Source organism: Nothobranchius furzeri, chromosome 7, assembly GCF_043380555.1.
Source record: "Nothobranchius furzeri strain GRZ-AD chromosome 7, NfurGRZ-RIMD1, whole genome shotgun sequence".
Classification (NCBI taxonomy): domain Eukaryota; kingdom Metazoa; phylum Chordata; class Actinopteri; order Cyprinodontiformes; family Nothobranchiidae; genus Nothobranchius; species Nothobranchius furzeri.
Genome location: NC_091747.1, coordinates 27,600,244 through 27,616,312, shown reverse-complemented (window position 1 = coordinate 27,616,312; position 16,069 = coordinate 27,600,244). Strand labels below are relative to the sequence as shown.

The 16,069-nt window shown below is 45.7% G+C and overlaps 1 protein-coding gene across 3 annotated transcripts in view; it reads left to right on the top strand.

Annotated features, from left to right (window-relative positions):
• The first annotated feature begins 2,993 nt into the window (after positions 1-2,993).
• The window catches only part of ttn.1 (titin, tandem duplicate 1), a 191,048-nt gene continuing 177,972 nt past the window's right edge, over positions 2,994-16,069 (top strand). For all 3 annotated transcript variants that reach the window (XM_070552981.1, XM_070552980.1, XM_070552979.1), the window contains exons 1-10: positions 2,994-3,223; positions 5,186-5,289; positions 5,376-5,579; positions 5,728-6,015; positions 6,100-6,185; positions 6,357-6,562; positions 6,666-6,789; positions 14,377-14,439; positions 14,560-14,818; positions 15,992-16,052. In XM_070552981.1, the coding sequence (XP_070409082.1) occupies positions 5,199-5,289; positions 5,376-5,579; positions 5,728-6,015; positions 6,100-6,185; positions 6,357-6,562; positions 6,666-6,789; positions 14,377-14,439; positions 14,560-14,818; positions 15,992-16,052 (1,382 nt within the window). In that variant the 5' untranslated portion in view covers positions 2,994-3,223; positions 5,186-5,198. The remainder of the gene's footprint in view (positions 3,224-5,185; positions 5,290-5,375; positions 5,580-5,727; positions 6,016-6,099; positions 6,186-6,356; positions 6,563-6,665; positions 6,790-14,376; positions 14,440-14,559; positions 14,819-15,991; positions 16,053-16,069) is intronic.

Here is a 16,069-nt window from a genome sequence, read left to right as displayed (position 1 = left end):
GTCTCGGTGATTAGAGGACACGTACTCCCTCAACATGCCGACAACCATCCGGTTCATCCTTTCGACCTGGCCAGAAGACTGGGGGCGATGGCTAATGTGGAAATGGCCTTCACACCCAACAGTTTCCAAAGATGTGCCATCACTTCAGAGGTGAATTGAGTACCCCTGTCCGAGTCAACTCGAGTGGGACGACCGAACCGTGCGAAGATGTGATTCATGAAGAGAATAGCTGTGGTTTTCACCGTGTCATTAGGTGCTGGTAGACATTCAACCCACTTGGTGAATGCACAGGTCACGGTCAAGATGTATTTATTACCCCTGCTGGACCTGGTCAGAGGCCCCACCCAATCGAATTGCAAGTCTGACCACGGCGTGGACGGTCCCTTTCTCTGTAGGGGAGCTCTGTGTGCGGGGTGGGATGGCTGAAACTGACAACAAACCAAACAACGCTGGACGTGGTATAATAGTTCCATATGTTCCTAACAGAACACTTCGCTCTCAGACTGCAGGTTTACTGGTGGTTTCCAGAATATCTAAAAATAGGGTGGGAGGCAGATCTTTTAGCTATCAGGCTCCTCTTTTGTGGAACCAACTCTCAGCTTTAGTCCGTGAGGCAGACACCTTGTCTACTTTTAAGACTAGGCTTAAAACATTTTTATTTGATTGGACCTATGGTTAAAATCTGATGTTAGCTCAGATCTGGACAAGTGGGGGAGTAGAGGGAGGTGGAGTGTACAGTCGGTAAAGACGGCTCTCCCTTGCCCTGCCTCCAACATGCCTCCATCTAAATAGGATAGATTATCCAGAGTTATCTCTGTAGTTATGCTGCTATAGGCTTAGACTGCTGGAGGACACACTGACCACTTTCCACACTCGACTACTTTCTTCTACAATCTGCTCTTTAACTGTACTATTTCCTGCAATTTCAGCTGTTAACTTTATTTTTTCTCTAAGTATTTTTCTCCCCAGAAGAAGCTACAATGATGTTCTGCTGAGCTGTGGTGGCCTCATGGAGGGGGCCATCGTCTAGCACACTGCTGCTAACCACTTAAACATTCTCCCTCTCCTGATAATAACATTTTACTTTCTTTGACACTGAATGTGCTACTACTAGTTTACCCGTTTAATTATAGATTCAGTAGGACAAATACAATAAAGTTTATCTCTTACTAGAATATTTACTAAGAAATCACAATGTAACCATAGAAACACTACTTGGTATATATGTGGTGTGTGTGTGTGCGTTCGTGTGTGTTTGTGTGTGTGTGTGTGTGTGTGTGTCTGCTCTGTCTTCTCCATCCCCAGTGACTCATGGTGGACGGCTGCTTATACTGAGCCAGGATCCTCTGGAGGTCTCTTCCTGTTAAAAGGGAGTTTTCCTCTCCATTGTCGCTGCATGCTTGCTTAGTATGAGTATTGCTGTAAAGACTCTGAAACTAGCCAGTGACTCGATGCAACCTGCCGGGTTCCGTATATACGAAAGTTGTTACTGATTGGCTTAATGACCTGACCTGTATTGGAATGTTTACTGTGTGAAGGTCCTTGAGACGACTCAGGTCTTGATTTGACATTTTATAAATAAACTGAATTGAATTTAACTGAGTATCGTCAGCAAAACTGTGGAAGTTTATTCCATGCTGTCTAATGATTGTACTAATCTGTCCTCTACCACTCTGAGTGTGAGCTTCCTCTTTACACACAAAAACTGTTGTGTCCCAAGAATGCAGGGGCGACTGTGCTACAGGAGTTTAGTGCTCACCTGTAATCGAAAGGTTGCAGGTTTGAGCCCCGGTCAGTCTGTCGATGTTGTTGTGTCTTTGGGCAAGACACTTAACTCGCCTTGCTTTCTTGTGGTGGTCAGAGGGACCGGTGGCGCCTATGCTCATCAGCGTTGCCTCTGTCAGTTTGCCACAGGGCAGCTGTGGCTCTATCGTAGCTCATCGCGACCAGGGTGTGAATGTGTGTGTGAATGACTGATTGTGTTGTAAAGTGCTTGGGGGGTTCTAGGACTGTAGAAGGCACCTTATAAAATAAGACCATTTACCATCCTTAACTCAGAAATCTCCAAAGAACCTGCAAAACTAAGCAGAAATTTAAAACTGCGCTGAATAAAATAAAATGCTGAATTGGACAGAAATCGGGTTGTTTAAACCCACAAACCGGCCGCTAACTGCAGTTAGCCTGTTAACACGATTAACTGACAAAGACTGGCAATGTGAAAAATCACTATTGACTTATTTAGGTTTGAGGCCATCAGCTTATGCTTCACAACACCAACATGTTGAAATTTCATCAACTTACTGGAGGAACAAACCTCCGAAACACAGAGGATGAAACTCCGTGGCTGGCGTTACTTCTGCATTCCATTCTTTCTATTATGGGAATGTCCAAACTCTGAATCTCAAAGGTGCTGGTAGATCAGATCTGTCCAGTGCTTTAGGACAAAGTGCAGTGAGGAGGTGAAGGGATGTAAAATCTAAAACTGGACCTTGATCAGAGACCCGGTTCCATAACACCTGCTGGGGGTGGGGGTGTTGAGTGACAGGAACAGCCTCCGTCTTCCCTTTGCCAGCCTGATTGTGTGTGTGTGTGTGTGTGTGTGTGTGTGTGTGTGTGAGTGTGAGTGTGTGTGTGTGTGTGTGAGTGTGTGTGTGTGTGTGAGTGTGTGTGTGTGTGTGTGTGTGTGTGTGTGTGTGTGTGTGTGTGTGTGTGTGTGTGTGTGTGTGTGTGTGCGTGTGTGTGTGTGTGTGTGTGTGTGTGTGTGTGTGTGTGTGTGGTATTCACAGACTTCTTCGGTGTTAAACTCGCTGATCTTCTCTGGACTCTGGTGGTCTCAGACAGGTTCTGATGGTCTATAATCAGGTCCAGGATGACTGACTCTTCTATGAGTTAGAAATGGCTGCCATCTCCCAGCATGCCTCCATGGGTGTCCCAGTGGCCAATGAGGAGGCTCTGTGTGTTGATGATGTGGGCTGCCCCCCCAGTATAAAACCCAACAGCACCATCTGGGCCCTCCTGAGCAGTTGGAGCCTTCCCAGCCTGGCCTCGGGTGGAGGCAGACAGGACTACACGGTTTCTCTCTGTGTAGTTTTGTTTTTTTTCTGGAGGATTTGGAGGCTCAACTTTCTCATCTGGATCTTTCCTCTTCGGACCTTTGAGGATACGGGGGCTGTCAGTCAGCTGGGCTTCGTCCCATCAGTCCCAGGCACTCTTGTGGACACAAGTGAGTAGGTCCAGCTGGACCCGAGGTACACGCGTCGGCTCTAGGAACTGGGTTTGGGTGACTTTCTGAAGGTTTTGGTTTTTTTCTGTACTAGAGGCAGCAGCAGGCTGTGTTGAGCCAAGAATAGCTGTGGGTCAGCCGGGCCCATGGCTTTTTAAGGGAAGGGTTTTCAGCAGCACAGATATCACTTACACCCCCAGCTATGTTCCACATGGAGCTGTCAATCTCAGCCCTGGTGTCAGGGCGGGGGTGGGGGCTATTTTTAGTCACAACCATATCTGTTGCTCAGGTGCTGATCTGTGCTGGAGTGGTCCAGTTTGGTCCTTCAGGACCACTTGGGAGGAGATCTGTGTTTATTGATTATTGAGCTTAGATCAGCTGAGTCCTGATGAGGCGTTTATGGTTCTAGTCAAAGCGCAGGAACCAGGCAGTACCAGATTCTCTTTGGATTTTCGTGCTTGACAAGTGTCCCCATCTTGCCCTGGACTACTGGTACCAATAAAGGACAACATGGTCCTGGACTGGAGGATAGAGCATTAACTGTCAATCATGTATAAAGGCAGCACAGCTCTGTTAGTTTGAACTCTGATCAATCCATTTAACCCATTGATATAAACAAATAAATTAATTGTTTGGATGGGAGTAGGACACAGCCAGTGTTATCTGGGTCAGAACCTGGTATGACTTTAAGCCTTAAGACTAACTGGTATCAGTCAGACTAAGGACCTGTAACCCCAGTGTGGTCAGCAGCTCCACCAGGACTGTCCTTGACTGCTAATGGTTCTATCTCATGGTGGTCCTGAAGACCATCTGGAATCTCCTCTTGAGATGTTTCTGCTCCACTTTGCCCCTGCTTTAATGTCCACACACATGGACATATTAATGCTTCATCACAGGTCTCTGCTGGGGACAGGAGTTATGTTCTCACCAGTTTCCCAGCATGTCCAATAAGTGTCTCCAACTAACCCAGAAATGCAAGTCAGGTAGGATGTGGGTGAGGAGCTGAGAACGTTTAAATCAGAGGTGACCAACTCTGGTCCTAGAGGTCCAGCAGCCAGCATGTTATAGTTGTTTCCTGCTCAAACACATCTGTTCAGCTGCTCAGAAAACATCATTATAGTATAGTACAGCATAGCATAGTTTATTATAACATAGTATAGCATACTTATATTTTAGTATTTGTTGCATGTAGTTTTTAGCTAAATTAAAATTTGATCTATGATTTTATAGTTTTTGGTACTTAACATGAATTCATGTATAGTACTTTTTACTCCTTATGATGTGTCTTTTATTATTTTAATGCTTGTTAATCTTACACTGCTGTGTTCAGCACTTTGGGCTGCCTTGGTTGGCAGCAGGAAGGTGCTCTATGAATGAATGAATGAATATACTATAGCATACTATACTATAGTTAGTAAAGTATATCATACCATAGTATAGTATATCATACCATAGTATAGTATACTATAGAATAGTATAGTATAGCATACTATAGCATAATGTAATATAGCATGGTATAGTATATTATAGCATGGTATTGTATATTATACCATAGTATAGTATTATAGCATGGTATAATATATTATACCATAGTATAGTGTATCATAGCATAGTATAGTATATTATATTATAGCGTAGTATAGTATATTACAGTATAGTTTGTACAGTATATTATACTATAGTATAGTATATTATACCATAGTATAGTATATTATACTATAGTATAGTATAGATTTTGTATTAAAATATTTTATAATAATAATAATAATAATAAAACGATTAGAATAATAATAAAAATAATAATTATGGCAATGACAATGATGAGTTAGATCTATAAATTGCTTTCCGTTATTCACTCACTCATTCATTTACACACTGCTGGTGATGGTAAACTACTATGTAGCCACAGCTGCCAGACAGAAGCTGCCATTTTGCGCCAACATCCCTCAATCTCTGTTGCAGGGTGCCAACCAACATGTCAACACAGGCGCCGACGTTCACTCAGCCGCTGCAGAGCGTTGTAGCACTAGAGGGTAGTGCTGCAACGTTCGAGGCACAAGTTAGTGGTAAGAAAGAACCATCAGACCTCCAAAGGACGGTCCATCCGAGGGTTCTGTCATAACAAACCGCCTGGTTCTCATATCCTCTGCAGGTTCTCCAGTTCCTGAGGTGAGCTGGTTTTGTGATGGCCAGGTTCTTTCCACCGCCGCTCTGCCCGGCGTTCAGATCTCGTTCAGCGACGGCCACGCTGTTCTGAGGATCCCCGCTGTGACCGCCGCACACAGTGGACGCTTTTCTGTCAGAGCCACCAATGGTGCCGGACAAGCCACGAGCACTGCTGAGCTCCTCGTTACAGGTGAGACTAGGAGATGGGTCAGAGATGGGTTGGGTATGGGTTACAGAAGGTTTAGAGACAGGTGGACCAGCTGAAACTCCTGAGATACTACTTTCCAATCATCAGACCTTGTCAGATCTTTAACTCTTTTTTTTGTGTGTCTGAGAAGCAGAGACAGCGCCCCCTACCTTCCTTCAGAGACTGCAAAGCTCCACAGTGAGACAGGGCAGCCAGGTGAGGCTGAGCGCCAGAGTCACAGGTATCCCCACACCTGTAGTGAAGTTCTACAGGGAGGGAGCTGAGATCCAGAGCTCTACCGACTTCAGGATCCTGCAGGACGGAGACCTGTACAGTCTGCTGATTGCCGAGGCATTCCCAGAGGATTCTGGGACATATTCTGTGACGGCCTCCAACAGCAGCGGGCGGGCCACGTCCACAGCTGAACTGCAGGTTCAAGGTGAGCTCCCATTTGTAAACCAAAGGTTCCTGTGTTGAAGGGCTGCTCTGAGTTGAACTAACCACAAGCTAAACATGTGTCCAGGTGAAGAAGCTGTTCCTGCAAAGAAAACTAAAACAGTCATTTCAACCGCGCACATTTCCCAGACCAGACAGACCCGAGTGGAAAAGGTACATGTGCTGAGAACTGGAACCACAAAATAAGGGGGTTTTAGTTCATTCTGATGCAAAGGTGTTGGGTTTAGTCCCGGCTCACCTGACCTACTCTCTGTCTCAGAAGACCTCAGTCAAACCCTCATCTGCTTCGGTTATGTTTTAGTTACTTGGTTATGTTCTCCTCAGAAGGTGGCGACCACCATGATGGAGACCCAGATGGAGGGTGTTGAGGTCACTCAGATGCTGGGTTACAAGACTCCACCCAGAGTTCCACCTAAGCCTTCGTCCAAGTCTCCCACCCAGCCCTCACTGGTTCCCAAGGTGACTGGAGCACGCCAGCAGTCGCCATCCCCTGTCAGACACGTGAAGGGGCCCATGGCCACACCTGTTAGGTGGGAGAATCATCTTGTTGTTTATGTCAGCAAACCTAGCAGACCAGAACCACAACAAGTACTAGAAGAAGCTCAAACTGTAGCTCTTTCTGTCTGACACCAGGCCAGTGAAGTCCCCCATCACCACTCGCAAACAGGCCCCGCCTGCTGCAGAAGTCCCCCCACCATGGAAACAGGAAGGTCATCCTGTCAAACCAGGATATCAGCCAATCACAGACTCCAAACAGGTAAGGGCTGGAGTGAATTGAATCTGGACCTGAAGCTGGTGTTATGTAGTACCCAACACCAGAACTTGGACTCACATTGCTCAGGATCAAAGTCTGGGTCCAGACCTGGACCCCAGGCGGCTTTGTTCTCCCCGATCTGTTCCACTAACCTCTTGGTTTACGGACTCATGGTTGATTTTTCTACAGAAACTATACGGTTGATCCCGCCCTTCTTTGGCTAGATCAGGGGTGGGCAATTACTTTTTCCATGGGGCCACATGAGAAACAGAAAATATTGTGGAGGGCCAGGCCAAAAGGCTGAAGTCAATTATGCATAATATTAATGGTATTTATTTATAAAAAGCAGTAAATACCATTGTTTTTTCAAGCTGGTAAGAGTAGACTATATGTTATAAATAAGCAAAAAGGAAAAAGTGAGGTCGGCTTACAAAAATGTGATTTATTCAAATTTCCCAAGGCAATGGTAAACAAAGTGCGCACATTTGGTTTTTGTTAAACATTTGTGACTTATATTAGTTAACAGTTTCAGTCACATTCACTCCAAAACACATTCTGAGTTTCAAATATTGTTGGAAAGAGGTTCTTAGCATTCTACAGACACACAGTATCGTCTGTAAAATAAAATCACTGAACTGTGATCTTGAGAAAGAGGTTTAAAAAAAAGTGTCCCAGTTCACTGCTAGTTGCCTACATTTGTGGTTCAAACACCTTATTTTGTGTTTTTAAGCGATTATTTTCTTATTCATTGAGAGAAATCTAGTCTCTGCTGGGCTTTAACGAGTGCATCAAAGTCAGGTTGAATGTCTGAGGTGGAGATGCAAAGCACAGCTGACAAATGATCATCAGTGAGAGAGGATCTTTACCTGGATTTTGTAAACTTCATCATTGAAAATGTTTGTTCACAAATGTAGGTAGAGCCGAAGAGAACCAACATCTTCTGAGCATGTCTCCTCAGGTTTGGAAAGTTCTCCTTAAGAGAAGAGTAGAAATCCAGCAGAGATCCTGACTTAAAGTGCTCTGCCAGCAGTGTTGGGAGTAACGCGGTACAAAAGTAATTAATTACTGTAATGCATTGATTTTTGCTGTAATGTGGTAATGTAAGGCATTACAGGGAAAGAAATTGGTAATATTTACTCGGTACAATTGTCAGTAACGCGGTAATTACAATGCATTTTTAAACCCAGAATCAAGCTGCGTTTCTTAAAAATTCAAATTGCGGGAAACCCGAAAAAAGTTCCAGTATCTGCATATATTACGTCATTTATGGACTCAGCTTTGCGGGCAGAGAGGACGCCGCGGTAACGGCTCAGTTGCATCATGCGCGTGGCCGCTGTAACATTCACAAAATTGCTCCACTAAAACAAAAATAATTCACCTGCGATCGTTCATATCAGCGCATGTTCTCTGGTATTCTGTACTTTTCTGACGTGCTTTGCCTCAGCTGAGTTAATCTGGGCTCCGGTGATTTCAACTCATTGCTGCTGGAGCGCCGCGCATGTGAATATCCCTTTGGCTGATTAGTTAGAAAGTAGGAAGTCTAGGAAACAGTTTTTTCTGGAAGACGGAGAAAACATGCAGCATGCAGGAAGGTTAGAGAGAGAAAGGGCAAGAAATTATTCAAATAAAATCAAGAAAACAAAACAAAGTGCTTGAAAAGAAAAATGCAGGTAGATTTATCCCCAACACTCATTTTTACCAGTGAAAAGCAATAATATATAAGCACTTAATATTTATACATGTGATAGAATCAGGTCACCCCAGAAGTCAGTCCCACATCCAGGGCCGTATCAAGGCATTTGGGGACCAAGGCAAATAGGCTTGGAGCCCCCACCACCTCACTCGCCGCTCAGTTAATCTAAGATGGCAGCGTGCTGAGAGTACAGTTTGTTGTTGCATTTATTACATAAACAATCCTTCTAAAGAACTGTTATTAACAGCAGTCCTAGCTCAGACACCACATCACCTTCCACCGGATGTGTCATGAGTTCACCAGGCATCAGATTACCAAACTCATACTGAAGTTGTTTTGTTGAAAGTAACTTAGAGTAATGCAAAAGTAGTGTAATGCCTTACATTTTAAAATCAGTAATATTGTAATGTAATGAATTACTTTAAAATGAGGGTAACAAGTAATAAATAATGCATTACAGTTTTGAAGTAACTTGCCCAACATTGTCTGCCAGTACTGCATCAGACTGCAGGTCAATGAGCTCCAGCTGCACATCACTGGGTGCATTATCCACACTGCAGGTAAAGGGAGAGGAAATGGTAAATGGCCTGTATTTGATATAGCGCCTTCTAGAGTCCTGGAACCCCCCATGGCGCTTTACAACACAATCAGTCATTCACCCATTCACACACACATTCACACACTGGTGGGGATGAGCTACAATGTAGCCACAGCTGCCCTGGGGCGCACTGACAGAGGCGAGGCTGCCGAGCACTGGCGCCACCAGTCCCTCCGACCACCACCAGCAGGCAAGGTGGGTTAAGTGTCTTGCCCAAGGACACAACGACAGCGACAGACTGAGCGGGGCTCAAACCTGCAACCTTCTGATTACGGGGCGAGCACTTAACTCCTGTGCCACCGTCGCCATGTGCATTTCATCCTCGATTGTTCTGAGATCTTCAAAACACCTTGAAAACTCACCATGTGATGCTCCTAACATGGATGAGTACCTGCTGAGGTGATCAGCTGATGGTGTAACTTCGTTCAGGGTGTGCATGTGAGTGAGAATGTTGCTCTCCAGTTGACTTGAAAGAAACTGCAGCTTTCTCATGAAGGCCTTCACGAGGCTGTGCATTTCATGAACAAAAAGGCCCTTGCCTTGCAGTTTGGTGTTCAGTTCATTCATCAGTGCAGTCACATCAACAGCAAATGCAAAATCTGCCATCCAATCCTCATCTGAGAGCTCTGGAATGTCTTTGCCTTTCCTCTCGCAAAACTCTCGAATCTCTGCTTTCAAGTCCCAAACCCTCAGCACTTTCCCCAGGCTGAGCCATCTGACAGCTGTGTGGAGTCCTCCACAAGAGCCACAAACTGTCTGTGATTCTTTGCCCATGCCCTGATGAAGTTTATTATTTTAGTAACAACATCAGTAACACGGTTGATTTTTAGCACTGACTTGCACAACACATGTTGGTGTATAATGCAATGCAAAAACACCTATTTTTGATCTGGATCGATTTCTGTCACTTTATCTTGCATGCGTTTCAAAAGTCCGACATTTTTCCCCGTAAGATTTGGACAACCGTCTGTTGTGACACCTGACAGTCTCTCCCATTTCAATCCCAGAGTGTCCATGCACGCATTTACCTCTGTAAAAAGATCCCTCCCTGTCGTTGTCCCTTTCATCGACCGCGTTGCTGCCAGCTCCTCTGTGAGCTTGAAGTCCGTTATCCTCCGGACGAATACGAGCAGCTGGGCTGTGTCGCGGACATCACAGCTCTCGTCTAAGGCCAATGAGAAAAAGTCTAAACTTGCCACTTCACGTTGCAGCTGAAGCTCCAGGTTCCCCGCAATGTCCTCGATCCTCCTGGTCACGGTTCGGCTGGACAGCGGGATTTGTTCAAATGCGCCTTTTTTTCAGGGCATATTAGTGCGGCAGAGTCCACCATGCACTCTTTGACGAACTCTCCCTCCGAAAACGGCTTGCTGCTTTTAGCTATTTTGTGGGATATCACAAAGCTGGTCCTGGTTGCTGCATCCCTGGATGTGTGAAGCTTAGTAAAAAAAAGCCTTGCTGCTTTTGCAACTTTGCTAGCAAAGCTTCGGATGTCCGTGCCCTCTCAGCATCAGACAAGTTCTTGTATTTTTCCGAGTGTTTCTTGTCGTAATGCCGACTCAAATTGTAGTCCTTAAACACGGCAATCTCCTCCCCGCAAACCAAACACACAGCTTTACCTTCGACTTCAGTAAAAAAATACTTAGCAGTCCAATTTTTGTTGAAAATCCTGCATTCGGCATCTTTCTTTTTTTTTTTTTTTTTGCATGAGCGGAAATTTCTGGGGGCTACGATCACGTCAATGGGCACCTGTTGCTATACGTATTGCGTCATTGTGCACGTAAAAAACAACTTCAAAATAAATGCAATGCAGCCTTAGTCCATGCATGAGGTAAAATGAGAAAATACATTTATTTTGTAATTTCCAGTTAACCTTACGCGGGCCGCGTAACTGATGTGGCCCGCGGGCCGTAAAATGCCCAGGTTTGGGCTAGACCCTTATCAGGGTCTTTGTGTGTCCTTGATACAACTTTTGACTTTTTAGACAAGGCAGCTTTATTTATGAAACACATTTCACACACAATCAATTCCATCGGCTTTTAGTCGAGTAAATAAATGCATTCCATTCTTTTCATCAAGTCCTGGTCCAGGTCTCAGACCGATCAAGTCCTGGTCCAGGTCTCAGACCAATCAAGTCCTGGTCCATGCCATCATTCTGACTGATCAAATCTCGGTCCAGGTCATCATTCTGACCGATCAAGTCCTGGTCCAGGTCTCAGACTGATCAAGTCCTGGCCCAGGTCTCAGACCGCTCAAGTCCTGGTCCAGGACTCAGACTGCTGAAGTTCTGGTCCAGGTCTCAGACCGATCAAGTCCTGGTCCAGGACTCAGACTGCTGAAGTTCTGGTCCAGGTCTCAGACCGATCAAGTCCTGGTCCAGGACTCAGACTGCTGAAGTTCTGGTCCAGGTCTCAGACCGATCAAGTCCTGGTCCAGGTCATCATTCTGACTAGAGCCCTGCACTGAAGCCCTAGGCCCTCAGGCCGGGCTTCGGGCCAACGACTGTGTAATCAATCAATCAATCAATCAAAGTTTTATTTATAAAGCTCGGACACCTCGGACACGGGCCGGGCCGGTCTCCTTTATTTTTAATCGAATTCATAAAAAAAATGAAACACAAACGCAACAGTAGAGCCCTGCGCGGGACTGTTTTCTTCATCCCACTCCTGCCCGCTCCCACTGAATTTCTGACCATTACCGCCTGCAATTGCAACGTGTGTGTTACACTCCCGCCCGCACCCGTAGCGTGCATGTCTACTCCCGCCCGCAACCGCAAAACTCGGAGAAATATTACCTCACAATAAAAGAGATGTACTGAGTTTGCGTCCTCTCTGGTCCTGGAGAAAACATGTCACAACCCGCGGCTCTTCCATCCATCTGATGCGGCTCTCTATGCTTGTAAAATAATGAATGGATATTTAAATAAAAAGCTTTATATTTTACTGCATTAATTTTATATCTGTAAGTCAATTCTAGTAAAGATTGTCTGCGTAAACCTGAACAGGCCCAACCCAGTCTTACTGTGAGACCGGGTTGACGGGTCACGCTTGTGCGTAATCATATCGGCGCTTCCTGAGCTGAAGAGGATGTGAGATTCTGGGCTTCTCCTCAGACGGCTCCTGGATGCGTCGCCACATTGGAGACAGGAACAAGCACTATTCAGCCAAAGTTTCATAATCAGGGAACATTTTCTAAGTGACAAGTCTCTCTGAGAGACCGGGATTGTAAAACACTCGCTTCAGTGGGAGGAACCTTCCTGCATGGTTCTGGTTCTGCAACGCGCTCCAGGCCCCTCTCCACATCTTCAGCTCGCTGTGCACCATATGCACGCGCTGACAGTGAGCTGCACTGATCAGTGTCCATCTCAGATGTTCAGATGGGAATCTTTTCTTGAGTGATTTAGCTACATCTGCGATGTGCGTAGAATAAAATGTCAGTACGTCTGCATGCGTCGGGGTAATTCTTTCTATTCTTTCTCCATCAAAATAAACGGTCAAATACGGGAACTATCTGGTCAACACAACACAAGCCCTGCTTTTAACTGTTCTGTTTTCTTGTGAAAATAGATCAAATTAAACTTGATTAACACCAGAGCCAGGCGCACTGCGCCGTTGTCTCCGTCGCTGTAAATGAGGGAAAAACAAAATGATCGGATCCTTTTCTGACCTTCCCCACCTACAAAGTTTAATTACAACAATCAAACATGACAGAGTCTGGATTTGTATTCTGAACAGTCTAAACATGTTTTAAAAAGAAACGTATGACAAAAGTGGCACCTGCTCAGTAAAACCACCAACAGGGTGAAAAATATCAAAATATTGTAGCAGAGACGGGCTACAACTTCTGGATCCACTTTATATAAATCGTTTTATTGATTATCGTCTTATGAAAGATAACTTTGATGTACACGAGCGACCGATACCGGCTGCTGTCACCTGTTGTAAGCAGCTCTCTGCTGTCTGAGGGTAGGCCCCGCCCACAACGCTGCGGCTGCTGTGGCTCCCAGTGTTTTCTTTACTGTGGGAAACGGGTAATAATGGCTCTTTGATGGGAACAGGTTGCCAACCCCTGGTTTAAGCTATCCAGCATTCAAACAGCATTTCTGCAAGAAATGCAATTTATCTAGGTATTATTATTATTATGGTTTTCATTATGAAGAGCTCCATGGCATGAATAGGGGAGACTGGACCAAACAACGTTTGGAATGCTCCTCGGTCTACTTTAGACTCAAGTTCTGCCTAGGTTCTCCTCATTTCCAGGTGAATAGACTAGGTTTTTGATTTTAGCATCCATTAGCATATTACACTGGAGGTATTTTCATAGGAGGAGTCTTTATTTTCTCATGAGGATCAATTCCAAAGAGATCAGGATGTACACAGGCTGACACACACACACACACACACACACACACACACAGAGCTATGTTCTCCTGTTCCCACTGAGCGGCAGCTCCGTGCTACAGACAGAAGTTTACTCAACAGCATGAAAATGAATCGCTCACTTCATCTTCTACCACTGCTAAAAGGGTCATCCAGCCCATCAAGTCTCCCAGTCCATGTTATAAAGTGACCAGGTCTGGGGAGCCTCAGGAGTCCACTCCCCCACCGCTAAAACAATCTACTGGGAAATGTGTCCTTGGTCCCCAGTTACAGACAGGGGTGGTGTACCTGGGGGGTCGAGACGGAGTGTATGAGCACTGGGAAACAAAGGTCTGTGAGCTGGATCTGAACAGGGAAAGAAACCCTGAAGTCTAAAGTCCATCCAATACGAGAACAACCAAATATCCAATCAGAATCATTTCTGACTCTCAGACGTTCCCCACAGCACCAAAAGTGTGTTTGCACAGGTAGATGTTTACCCTCCTGCAAATTTCAGTCTTATTTCATTAACAGGTAAATCATTTAATCCTTTCTCGGGACAAACAGACAAAATAACTTGTTTTAGTCTTGTTGGAAGAATCAGACCCTTAGAACCACCAGAGATGGACCTCTGGGAAGATCCACGTCTGGTTTTCTAGATTTCTGTGAAAATCCAGATCAAATGTTCCTCAAATTAAATTTTCATCAGCTTGTCAGAGCTGCTGACATCCTTCTCACCTCTTGAGTCCATCTAGCCCCTCTGTGTGTGTGTGTGTGTGTGTGTGTGTGTGTGTGTGTGTGTGTGTGTGTGTGTGTGTGTGTGTGTGTGTGTGTGTGTGAATTCCTTTTCACCACACGTTGGCTGTAAATGTGTTTAAAGTTCTGCATTTTCTGCTCAGTTTACAGGTTTAGCATTACTGATCTAACAGGTGTGATTATGACAGGTAGAGGAGGCAGCAGCTGTCCCATCTCCAGGAGGCGCTGTGGCTCCACCCACACTTATGTCTGTAAGTGAAATTTTCTCAGTAAAATGGCCTTCTAGGATTATACGACCCTCCATTATTCTTGAATGTTCTATCACAGTCCATCTTCTTGTCTTGTAAAGGAGGTGACTTGTTTCTTTTCAGGGTCTGAAGAATGTGACGGTTACAGAGGGTGAGTCGGTGACCCTGGAGTGTCAGATTAGTGGTCAGCCCACCCCAGTCATCATATGGTTCAGAGAGGACTACAAGATCGAGAGCTCCATCGACTTCCAGATCAGCTACGAGAAGGGCCATGCTCGCTTGATGATCCGTGAAGCATTTGCTGAAGACAGTGGCCGGTTCACCTGCACAGCAACTAATGAGGCGGGAACCATCAGCACTACCTGCTACCTCCTGGTCCAGGGTACAGATGGCACCATATCATTGATCTTGAAATACAGATCATACATCCGAAAACATCCTCTGTTACCATAACACCTTACATTATTGTCAAGATCTTTATAAATAACTGATCTCATCCGACTGTTGGGCTGCTGTCCGTACTGGCCTTATGCAGTAGACAGGTATCTACACTGGCTTTTGACAGGGGGACGGTGTTGGTACTGCTTTTTAATGATAAACGACCCACACTTGTACAGCACCTTTCAGAGCCAGAGGGCTCCAAAGCTCATTACACTACAGTGTATCATTCACCCAGTCACACGCTGGTAGCGATGAGCTACGATGTAGCCACAGCTGCCCTGGGGCACACTGACAGAGGCGAGGCTGCTGAGCACAGGCGCCACCGGTCCCTCTGACCACCACCGACAGGTACGTTAGGTTAAGTGTCTTGCCCAAGGACACAACAGCAGCATTCTCTGGTTGGGGGCCGGGATTGTCCATGTCAGAGTTCCTGGTACCCCATACTCCCAAAGTACCCCCCACAGGGCCTCCTGAGGGACACGGTCAAGATTGGTTGGGCGAACTCCCAACGCACCCTCCAGGACCCCCCTAAGGGTGTAGAGCTGGTCCAGTGTTCCACGGCCAGCAGGAAAACCACATTGTTCCTCCAGAATCTGAGGTTCAACAATCCGCCGGACCCTCCTCTCCAAAACTCCTGAATAGACCTTACCAGGGAGGCTCAGGAGCGTGAGCCCCCTGTAGCTGGAACACATCCTGCGGTCCCCCTGTATAAACAGGGCCTTAAGAAACTCCAGGTGGATCTCATCCATCCCCGGAGCCTTGCCACAGAGGAGCTTTTTGACCACCCCAGTGACCTCAGCACCAGAGTTTGGAGAGTCCAACCCAAAGTCCCCAGACTCTGCTTCCTCACTACAAGTAGCACAGGAGGCTGAGCTTTCAGTTGTGAGCCTCCTTTCTGGTGGACACTTGGTGTCACCAGTTTTATAATGAATCTGACTTTATGTTCAGTTAGCGTGAAGCCTACCTTGAGATGAACTTGTTTCCTTTTCAAATGCTTTGACATGACTTGGGCCGTAAATGAGCGCTTAAAAAATAAGTTCAACTGCTTTAAACTTGAAGCTAAACTTCCTTGTTGCACAAACACCTCAAGTTGTCCTTGTTGTTTCGCTTTTAGTGTCCGAAGATGTTGAGAGCAGACAGGAAGTGTCCCTGGAACAGGAGGCTGCTCAGAAACTGTGAGTTCTCCTCCACA